This window comes from Ctenopharyngodon idella, chromosome 6 (genome assembly GCF_019924925.1).
Source record: "Ctenopharyngodon idella isolate HZGC_01 chromosome 6, HZGC01, whole genome shotgun sequence".
NCBI lineage: Eukaryota > Metazoa > Chordata > Actinopteri > Cypriniformes > Xenocyprididae > Ctenopharyngodon > Ctenopharyngodon idella.
Window position 1 is genome coordinate 19,355,675 of NC_067225.1, and position 11,743 is coordinate 19,367,417.

The 11,743-nt window shown below is 35.6% G+C and overlaps 1 protein-coding gene across 6 annotated transcripts in view; it reads left to right on the forward strand.

Annotated features, from left to right (window-relative positions):
* wwc3 (WWC family member 3) overlaps window positions 1-9,273 on the forward strand; it is a 54,272-nt gene extending 44,999 nt beyond the window's left edge. For 4 of the 6 annotated variants that reach the window (XM_051896856.1, XM_051896858.1, XM_051896861.1 and 1 more), the window contains 9 exons: window positions 70-265; window positions 484-660; window positions 2,799-2,899; window positions 3,008-3,155; window positions 4,908-5,072; window positions 5,732-5,824; window positions 5,911-6,147; window positions 7,229-7,356; window positions 8,420-9,273. In XM_051896856.1, coding sequence (XP_051752816.1) covers window positions 70-265; window positions 484-660; window positions 2,799-2,899; window positions 3,008-3,155; window positions 4,908-5,072; window positions 5,732-5,824; window positions 5,911-6,147; window positions 7,229-7,356; window positions 8,420-8,486 — 1,312 coding nt within the window. In that variant the 3' untranslated portion in view covers window positions 8,487-9,273. The remainder of the gene's footprint in view (window positions 1-69; window positions 266-483; window positions 661-2,798; window positions 2,900-3,007; window positions 3,156-4,907; window positions 5,073-5,731; window positions 5,825-5,910; window positions 6,148-7,228; window positions 7,357-8,419) is intronic. The other 2 variants (XM_051896857.1, XM_051896862.1) reach the window with 1 other exon arrangement.
* The last annotated feature ends 2,470 nt before the right edge of the window (window positions 9,274-11,743 follow it).

The window sequence follows — 11,743 nt, forward strand, 5'->3', positions numbered from 1 at the left end:
CTGCAGAAACTATTTACTGCACATGTACACATTCATGTGTCACTTTATCTCCTTGTTTGCATCTCTCAGATTTGTGAAGGTTCATGTTCTCCCGGTGGACTCCAGTCGGCCCTGCACATATTACTGCTGTAAGGCCCAGGAGCCTCAATCTCTTCTCAGCTTTAATGAGGGCTTCCGGATCCCCCTGAGTGCCGGAGGCCCCGGGGCCCATGCCTTACAGTTAAACCTCTGTGCTGTAGGACCCCTCGCTCAAGAAGAACTGCTGGTTAGACTAAAATTCACTCAGAATATTATACTGATAATTTAATTTGTAATGAAACATTTCGTATTTAATAAAAGAATGAAATTAGGAGTAGTTTTAGACCCAGCTGTATGTAAAACGATTATTTAAAGTTGTTAAAATGTGTAGCTTCAGTGTTCATATGGTTCACGCTTCTTGCTGTGAGATGATGTGATACTGACCTGTGTCTGTTTGTGGCTCAGGGTTCTGTTCAGGTCTCGCTGACAGACTGTGCCGGCAGCACAGAAATGATCTTCCAGTGGCTCAAAGTGCAGATCCACAGCACAGAGAACCACAGGCCCGAGCACAGCCGCCTCACTCAACCCTGCCGCATTATGGATGAAGAGGAGGAAAAGAACGAAGGGCAAGGCAAGCTTGAGGTGAGATCACAGCACTGGAAAAGAATAGTTCACTCAAAAATGAAATTGTTGTCATCATTTACTCATCCTCAGTAACATGGAGAATTTGTTTTTACCTCTTATTTATTCCTTCATTTTAATTAAATTGTGGCCACGTTTTACTTTGTTTCCTTATTTTAATTTAGTGCTCCACACGAACTTGGGTCACTGATAACATGCATTTGTGGCAACCATCTTCCCAAATTTGTAATGAAAATCGTTTATAAATCTGTTGTCAACAAATGAGAAGTTTGTAAAGTCGGCATGGAACTGAAGTTGCGATCATCTGTTCTTCTCTGTTGTGAACAAAAGATTTCTTCTCAAATGAGAAAAAAAATGTAGAGCGGGAATTAATTTTGTCCATCGGGAATTGATTCACCATTGGATCATTGTCGTTTGCTAATTGCTGCGATCTTAAGTGAGTGACAGGTTTCTGAAGGGAAGAGGTTATTGTCCCGCCCTCGCGCCATTGTTCACGACCTGAGATGTGAGATTGTTCACGTTGTTCACTAGAGATGTGGTTGCATCTCAGGAAGTTATTTTGATTAAAGATTACAAGATTACACATGAATTTAAAAAAAAAAAAAAAGAGAAGATTTGCACAGATGAATCATTTATAATGACTGGCATGGATAAATAATTTATAATAAAAATTAAGAACTGTCCATTTTGATTTCATGGTGACCTTAAAGGGGAACTATTATGCAAAATTCACTTTTATAAAGTGTTTGAACATAGATGTGTGTCCACAGTGTGTGTAAACAACCAGCCTATAATGGTAAAAATCCGCCCATTCCTTTTTTTTATAATCCCCATAAATCATAAACGGTCTCTCCAAACAGGCGGTTCCAGATTTCCCCTTACTCTTACGAAGAGTAGGAAAGCCCAGCCCATGACAGGTGATGATCTGCCCTGTTAGCCTAGATACCGCCCTGAGTGAGCCACAGCAGTCCGCCATTTGTTTTCTCACTGTAGCAGCTGGAGATATACAATATCTGTGCCCACTGAGGACACTATGGTTGAATTACATTTATGAAGGAAATGTGCCAAAGAAAATCTGTAAAAAAAAAATAAAATAAAAAAAATTATATATTTGTGCAAATCTTTTAACACCGGACTGCTTCACAAATGAGGGTCAGTTCAATGTACAAAAGATTAACATGATGGTACATGCTAGTTGAATCAACTTAACTCCACAACAGCTACAAACATTTATCCACTAACCATTCAGAAATGTCCAGTTGCATTCTAAAAGTTGTAACTTCTTCCTGAGTCTCTCCATCAGTGTCCGACTCCGGTTGGAACAATGTAAGGCTGAACACTGCTACTGACAATTTCTGACATTTTGGCTGCGTGAGATTCTCCAGCTTTGTTGTTGTTGAGTATCTGAAGCACAAGCTGTTAAAGCTCTGCCCTCTTCAGGAAAGGGGGCCTGGAGCAGCGGCTTATTTGCATTTAAAGGGACACACACAAAATAGGAGCAAATTTGACAAGCTACTGTATAATAAATGATCTGTGGGGTATTTTGAGCTGAAACTTCAGACACATTCTGGGGACACCAAAAACTTATATTACATCTTGTGAAAAGGGGCATAATAGGTTCCCTTTAAGGTCTTCTAAGGTCTGCCAAAATAAAACCTTTTATAGTTTAACGTTTGAAAGCAAAGAAATTAAGACAGCCATAAATATTAGTATTGTAATTTTTTTTTAAATAAATGTATTATTATTATTATTATTAATGTTAATGTTAATAATAATACTTGTTTTTTTATTTTGCAGAACAATAGTATTTTTTTATTCATTTAATTTTTATAATTTAAATTATAATAGATATTATGAGATATTAAAAATATTATTGTTAATAATAATAACAATATAGTATTATTATTAAGTCATGTTTTTCTTAGCTGATCACATGCCTGTTTAATGCAAAAATATTTTATTCTAATGTACATAAAGATTGGCTAAACAAACAGAACAACGATAGTTCCACAGTGTTTACACTTTACTGGTGAAATCAACCTACAAAATGACTGACTTTTAGTTGTTTTTAGTTGCAAGTTAAAATAAATATTTTAACATCAAAAAATGTGTTTCCTCTGCTGCCCATTTTTGTATAGCTGTCGGTGGTGACTCATTTGGAGGAGATGAAGAAAGAGTTACAGAGGAGTGAAGAGGAGCTGGAAAGGAAGGAAGAGACAGGGGAGGCAGTTTCTGAGAGGTCCACACACTCACTGTCTTTCTATAAACCATTCAGCTTATGACTAAGAGCACATACATCAGATGATGCTTTGGTGTTTGTGTGCTGTAACTGCTGTGTGTAATTTAGGAGTTGGCAGGCTGAGTCAGTGGACAGCGGCTGCAGTAACAGTACAGCATTTGTCATTCCCTGTCCTGAGAGTCTTTGCGGTGAAGGTATCTGTGTGACCTCTGGGAGACGCTGTCTCCAGCCTGCAGAGAGAAATCCAATTGTAAAGGTATTGTGAAGTGTTACAAGTCATAGCAACTTTATCAATTGTCCTCCTATTATTAAACAGTTATAAACAATCAGTTTGTAGACTCAGAGGAACTTTAAAGGGTTAGTTTACCCAAAAATGAAAATAATGTCATTTATTACTCACCCTCATGTCGTTCTAAGACCTTCGTTCATCTTCGGAACACAAATTAATATATTTTTGATCCGATGGCTCAGCGAGGCCTGCATAGCCAGCAATGGTACTTCCTCTCTCAAGATCCATAAAGCTACTAAAAACATATTTAAATCAGTTCATGTGAGTTCAGTGGTTCTATCTTAATATTATAAAGCGACGAGAATATTTTTTGTGCGCCAAAAAAACAAAATAACGACTTTTTAACAATATCTAGTGATGGCCGATTTCAAAACACTGCTTCGGAGCGTTATGAATCTTTTGAGTCGAATCAGTGATTCGGATCACGTATCAAACCGCCAAACTGCTGAAATCACTTGACTTTGGCGTTCCGAATTACTGATTTGATTCGTAAAGCTCCGAAGCTTCATGAAGCAGTGTTTTGAAATCGGCCATCACTAGATACTGTTAAAAAGTCAGTATTTTGGGGGTTTTTTTGGCGCACAAAAAATATTCTTGTCGCTTTATGATATTAAGGTAGAACCACTGTACTCACATGAACTGATTTAAATATGTTTTTAGTACATTGATGGATCTTGAGAGAGGAAGTACCATTGCTGTCTATACAGGCCTCGCTGAGCCATTGGATTTAATCAAAAATATCTTAATTTGTGTTCCGAAGATGAACAAAGGTCTTAGGGGTGGAGAACGACACAAGGGTGAGTAATAAATGACATTATTTTCATTTTTGGGTGAACTAACTCTTTAAGCAATAGGAAATGATGAAAGTTCTTTAACAAAAATACAAGCTGCATATTTCTGCTTTTAAATGCTCTGGTCTGCTTGTCTGTTAAGTTTCTGTTAAATGCAAATTACTTAAAGTGTTTTGTTTGCACACTCAGGGTGTGTTAATATTGATTTTATTTTAATAGATTTTAAAATGTAATTTATTCCTGTGAGGGTAAAGCTGAATTTTCAGCATCATTACTCCAGTCTTCAGTATCACATGATCCTACAGTAATCATTCTAATATGTTGATTTTATGCTCAACAAACATTTCTTATTATCAATGTTGAAAACCATTGTGCTGATTAATATTTGTGTGGGAACCATTTTTTGATTATTAGAAAGATAGAAAGAAATTGATAAATAGAAAGTTCAAAGTAACAGCATTTATTTTAAATAGATGTTTTGTGACAATTTAAGTCGTTACTTTCACTTGTGATCAATTTAATTTATCACTTCTGAATAAAATTACTTTCCTTTGAAAAAAAATCTTACTGACCCTAAACTTTTGAACAGTAGTGTAAGTTAAAACTTTTGCTTTACAGAAGAGCAGTGAGCTATTAAAGGGTTAGTTCACCCAAAAATGAAAATTCTGTCTTTAATTACTCACGCTCATGTCGTTCCAATCCCGTAAGAAACTCGTTCATCTTCGAAACACTAATCTTTTTGATGAAATCTGAGCGCATTCTGTCCGTCCATCATCAAAAAGATCTTAATTTGTGTTTCGAAGATGAACAAAAGTCTTACAGGTTTGGAAAGACATGAGGGTGAGTAATTAATGACAGAATTTTCATTTTTGGGTAAACTAACCCTTTAAATAGATCATTAAACACATTTAATTTGTATGTTTTTCAGGTGGACAAGGCAACCAACACAGAAGGTGTGTTTCCAGAGCCAATGAGGATGCGGCCGAAAGAAAGGACAGGACGCTGGGGTCACAGTTCACCGTTCATGCGCAGCAGCACAATAGTCAGGTCTCAGACGTTTTCACCTGGAGCGCGCAGTCAGTATGTCTGCAGGGTAAGTAGAAACACACTTCACACACTGGGTTAGTGATGGGTGATTTAACCAAAGTCTTCAAACACAGTATGAGTAATTTTATATCACAGTAATGATATGTTTCATGAATATTTACAATATTGAAATTAAGCCATAAAATGTTTTATATATTACATAATATACATGTATTAATCTAGTAAATACACTGCAAAAAAAAAAACATTCTTACTCTGTATTTTTGTCTTGTTTTTCAGTATAAATATCTAAACATTCTTAAATCAAGATACATTTAGTTGAGAAACAAAATAACTTGCTTTCAGAAAAACTGTTCAAAACAAGAAAAACATCTGCCAGTGGAGTCAGGAAAATGAACTTAATTCAAAGGGAAAACAAGATTATTTATCAGATTATTTAATTTTCATAGATGTTTTCAGAATACAAGACTTAATATCTTATGTTATTGTGCTTCTCAAGTAAATGTATAAGAAATTAAGATTGTTTAGATATTTGTACTGAAAAACAAAACAAAAATACTGGGTAAGAAAATCATTTTTGTGAAAAAACATTAAAAATGAGTGGTCTCAAACCAAAATATAACGTGATATATGATTAAAACAAAATGAATAATGAATCTTGCATCAATAAAAATGTTGTCTCCCTTTGTTTTCCCTCCTTCACAGTTGTACAGAAGTGACAGTGACAGCTCTACTCTACCAAAGAAATCCCCCTTCATCAGAAACACTCTAGAGCGACGAACTCTGCGATATAAACAGGTTGGAATGACCATGTTGCTGTTACACACATTTTATTATCTTTTGCTCTGGAAGTGTACTTATGTTTCCGTTTCACGTGACCGCAGCAGTCTCACCGCTCCTCTCTGGCTGAGCAGCCCACACGTACCTCTCTGGACCTGGAGCTGGACCTCCAGGCCTGCCGTACACGACAGAGGCAGCTGAGCGAGGAGCTGGCCGCACTGCGGGAGCTCAAACTGCGGCTGGAGGAGCCTATGCAGGGCCCCCGCGGCCCCGCGGACCTCCCTCATTGGGCCCTGCGGGATGAGCGTTTCCGAAACCTGCTACGTGAGGCCCAGAGACAGGTACTGCCTTTTCTGCATCTACTCTGCCAAAATTTCATTCATTTGGTAACACTTTGGCTAACATAAATGCGTAAGTTATGAGTTACTTTTACAGCATTCATTAATCTAGGTTAATTTCTTCTAATACATTGTTTTAAATATTTAAAATTGCATAAATTTAACATTAGTTATGTTTGTATTATGCACAAACATGAATGAAGTCTCTTATGTTCACCAAGGCTGCATTTAATTGATAAAAAATAAAAACAGTAATATTTTGAAGTAGTATTTTAATTTAAAACAACCATTATCTATTTTAATGTATTTTAAAATGTAACTTATTCCTGCGATGGCAAAGCTGAATTTTCAGCATCATTACTCCAGTCTTCAGTGTCACATGATCCTTCAGAAATCATTCTAATATGCTGATTTGGTGCTCAATTCATACTGTAAATAACATTTTAATTTCCTAATGTTTACAAATTATACCTATAATTTTGTTTTGTATTGTATATATTAATTATACAAATTATATATAACTAATTTAACTATTACATATGGCATTTTATGTCATTGAGCATTTACCATTGCAAATTTTTATTCAGATGAAATTAAAATCACAGAGTACGTTGGTGAAACACTGATTTACCTGACTTAAGAGAGAACCTATACAAATAGGGTAACACTTTAGTATAGGGAACACATATTCACTATTAACTACGACATCATAAATAACTACTATCATAAATAACTTTCCCTCAGTAAACTCCTAATTTACTGGCTTAATAATAGTTAGTAAGGTAGTTGTTAAGTTTAGGTATTGGGTAGAATTAAGAATGTAGAATATGATCATGCATTAATATGTGCTTAATAAGTACTAATAAACAGCCAATATTCTAGTAATATGCATGCTAATAAGAAGTTAAAAGACCCTAAAATAAAGTGTTACCACAAATAGCCTTAAACATACACTTTTACAACTATGGCTGACCTGAATATAAGCGGAGGTAAAGAGAGACCAGGGCACAATTCTAAGATGTTATGAATTGCAACTTCTATTTAAAATCACATTTTTTGTTGATTATTTCTTTCTCTCTTGCAGGCCAAGCAGAGCAGGCAGGAGCAGAGGCAGGAGGAAGCTGCTGAGAGGAGGTTGCGAAAAGCCTCAAAAGAGGTTTTACAAATGAGGGGCCAGAGCCACAAAGAGCCCCTCCCCGTGCAGACGTTCAAGTGAGTCCGTCATATCATTTCCATCTCTTAAGGGGATAGTTCACCCAAAAATGAAAATTATCCCATGATTTACTCACCCTCAAGCCATCCTAGGTGTATATGACTATCTTCTTTCAGACCAACACAATCTGAGATATATTTAAAAATATCCTTAGTCCTCCAAGGTAATGGTTGTGAATGGGGGGCCGTGTTTTGAAGCCAAAAATAATGCATACATCCATAAAAAAAAGTAATGCATACGACTCCAGGGGGTTAATAAAGGTCTTCTGAAGTGAAGCGATGCATTTTTGTAAGAAAAATATCCATATTTAAAACGCTATAAATTAAAATGACTAGCTTCCAGTGGACGACCGTATGTTGAATGCGCAAGTCGATTTGCAGCGGAAGAGTATCCTTTGACCTGATGCACAACGTAATGACGAATGCAGAGTAGCAGAGGATAGAACAAAACAAATCAGCAGTCACTGATTATAAGTCTAAAACGATAATTTTTAAAGAGAAATTTCAGAGGATTTCGATATAAGAGAAGAGGAGCTTAAATTTGTTGCACAGCCCTATTTGTTTGAACCGCGAGAGGTTTACAATACTCCTACATCCTGCGTCATACATCTTGTCAGAGGATTACTCATTTAGCGCAAGACTTGCGCATTTTGTGTATGGTCGTCTGCCGGAAGCTAGTTATTTGAATTTATAAAGTTGTAAATATGGATATTTTTCATACAAAAACGCATTACTTCGCTACAGAAGGCCTTTATTAACCCCCTGGCATCATCTGGATTACTTTTTTTTTTTTTTTTTTTTTTTTTTTGGATGCATTATTTTTTGCTTCAAAATGCAAACCATTCACAACCATTATAAACCTTGGAGGACTAAAGATATTTTTAAATATGTCTCCGACTGTGTTCGTCTGAAAGCAGATAGTCATATACACCTGAGGGTGAGTAAATCATGGGATAATTTTCATTTTTGGGTCAACTATCCCTTTAACTGACAGCAAAGTATGGAGGGATGGTATCTTGAAAGTTCCGATAAATGCTAAATGTATCAATGTTTCCCGATGCAGAGAGAAGATGGCTTTCTTTACTAGACCAAGATTCAACATCCCGCCTCTGCCAGCTGACGACGTGTGAGCGCCCCCTAGGCCACACTATATCAATATGAAGAATCTGTCTGTTTGTTTTTTGTATTCATGCCCATGAAGTAATTAGAACAGAAAAGTAGTTATTTCAGCACAAAGATTAAAAGTTATTTGATATGCAACATTTGAACAGAAAGCTGTACAAAACAAGCGTGTGTGGTTGTGCGTGATTGTGAGTGTGCGTGCGTGCGTGCGTGTTGTAGTACTAATGAACACGTACACCTATATTTTATGTAATTATTGACATCTTGGCAATTTTTCCTGCTTGTTTAAAGGGGGGAAATAAGTGTTTGTTTTATAAAAGAACAAAGCATCTTTTTACTCCTGTACGATGTACTTCTGATATTTCGATGTCTACGCTTACTTAAGGCTGGAAGACGGGAACAAAGTCAGTTTAGACAAATTCACTGTACTGTAACTTATTTTATAGTACTTTTCCTTGAAGGAAATAAAAATGCTCCCTGCTTTTTAATGTATTTTATAAAGCTTAAAACAAATAGCACTTACTGTAAGTGTTTTTGACGTACAGTAGAATGGAAATTTTGGCTGATTTTGTTTCTGTTACCTGATTCTTTAAAGTTATTTACTTAAAATGTCACTTTTTTGATCCACTTTTGTTGCAGTTGTCATTGTCCCTTGTGCTGTTATTCTATTAAAATTATTAATATTAATTATTACTTGTAATTTTCAATATATAGACGAATATAATTTTGTATGCTGTCTGTAAAACATCTGCAGTGTTACCTCTCTTATGAAGATAAAAGCATTAAACCGTGAAAGTGCAGCTGTTTTTGAGAAATAACCTTTCAAGATCAAATCAGTGGTTTGTTTGACAGTTATGTTTGTCATAAATGCTAATGTAAATGATTATTATTATTAGTTTAGTGGATTGATGTCAGGTTTGTACACTTATGATCTTTGGCTCTCTAAAGTCCTCTGCTACTTCAGAATTTGTCCAGAAGGTGGCGTCTTAAACCTGCTCCTGTGCTCAGATGTGTTTTGGTGGTATTTCAGAAAAGTACAATGTTGTAGACTACAAAATTTTGCACACAGTAATCCTTAAATACATGGATATTACACATAACGCTTTGCAGTGAAATCTCTTTTTGGCTATGCAATATCTAACAATAGGACTATTAATGAACCATTACTTATGATGGTTAAATTAACATCATTTAAATGATTCTGGTCCACTCCAGCACTTTCCCTGGCTTTTGCTGCCTTTAAATAGAAGCACAGCAGGTTTCGTTAAAAGCATCAGATCTGGAACATTAATGAGGTGTGGAAATCTTAAAAGTAGAAACAGGAAGAATGTGTTTGTTTAAAAATACAGCAAAATTGCTGTTGTAATCATTAATGATCTTTAAAGCTGCACATGGGCAGAAAACCTCTCATTAAAGGAATTTCCATGGAGAGCTTTGATGGCTTTTTTACTAAAACCACAAATTAGAGGTGATATGTGGGTCTCCCAACAGCAGCAAACTGAAATGCATTCATAAATAAATCTGTGGTCGTTGATGATATTCAATTGAAATTACACTAGCTTGTTAACAGACAAAAATTTATGTGCTTTTTTGTTTCAGTCTCAATGCTCAAGCTTTTTTTTTTAATACTTCTTTTCAGCAAGGAAGTATAAATATATTTCTAATGTTACAAAAGATTTCTATTTAAAGTAAATGCTGTAATGCAAGAAAAAATTTTATCATGGTTTCCAGAAACTGTTTTTAATATTGATAATAAGAAATGTTTCTTGAGCACCAAATCAGCGTATTAGAATGATTTCTGTAGGATCATGTGACACTGAAGACTGGAGTAATGATGCTGAAAATTCAGTTTTGCCATCACAGGAACAAGTAAAACTCTTTTCTATTTTTATATATTTTATTTAAAAATGTAATAATATTTCACAATATTACTGTTTTTACTGTATTTTTGATCAAATAAATGCAGTAGTGCACACAAAGAGTGTAAATCATGACAGAATTTTCATTTTAAGGTGGATTTAATATCAGTACAAAGCATCTTTTCAACCTCTCAAAGTTCAGAAACACTGTGTTCTTATACTATCTATTGTTCTTAATGGGTAAAGCAGCTGTTGGAGGAGTACTTTGTTTTCCATCAATAAGACTCCTCACATTCCACTGTGTTATGAAAGAGAGCAGTGATTTTGGGAAGCCTGGTATGTAAACACTCCTTATCATTTTTCCTTGTAAGCTTATCCATATGTTCAGAGTGTATTGTATGCATTTAATTAGTCCCATGCTCTATCTTCCCTGTCAGCAGGGCGGGCGACGTACGGCCTCATGCAGTGTATGGAGATTAATGGTATGCTCAGCCGTTGGCACCGGCTGAATTACACACCACTGCTAGGTCTATCTTTCCCTATTTCTGCCAATAAAGCTGTTTTATACAGAAATCCCCAACAGAGACCATAAAAGTCATGACCCCAATTCGCCAGTGGCTTTGTTGCCTCAAATAGTCAATAAATGCAATTAAATAATGCATATGAATTTGCTGTTGTCATTTAATAAAGTCCTTTTTTTCTGTCATTGCCATACCAGATGGTCACCGCTGTCCTTTCAAGGATTTGTTGTTGTTCGCCAATGTTAATATGCTTGGAAGAGAATGAATTTAGAGCAACGCCAGAAAAGGAAGTGACAAGCCTTGCTCGTTTTTGACTATGAGTCATTTGTTTTGATAATCCATTATTATTTCACAATTTGATGTATTCTCTTTTAGTCACCATGAAATCAAAATTGAAAATTTTTATTTTTTTATTAATTTGCCCTTGAAAACTTTAATCAAAATAACTTCCCCTCCCTCTTGGACCGATAAACATGGCCAAAGAAAACACCTGACTTAAACTGTCTGTGGTCTCCCAGTGGCTTACATTATTGTCAGTTTAGTGTTAAGTGATTAATTTACACCAAAACAAAAAATAACATTTTTGTCTTACATTTTTTAATGAACTCGGACAAGCTCAGTGCCGATGTCGTGAGAAATCGAGTCCACCCCAGGAATCGTGTCACCGTTAGGACCCAGGCAGTAATGCCTGATCAAAAGTTATCGTGATGTGACTTAATTGCTTAATTATAACCTATTTCACTATAGTATGATGTTTATTACAATAAGTGCACAAACAACACGCTTGAAAACGAATGTCTATGTATCGCATAATAAAACAAACTGGAAACAGATATTGGAAGCAAAAAAATATACCTAATATAATATGTTTAGCTAGCAGGCTAA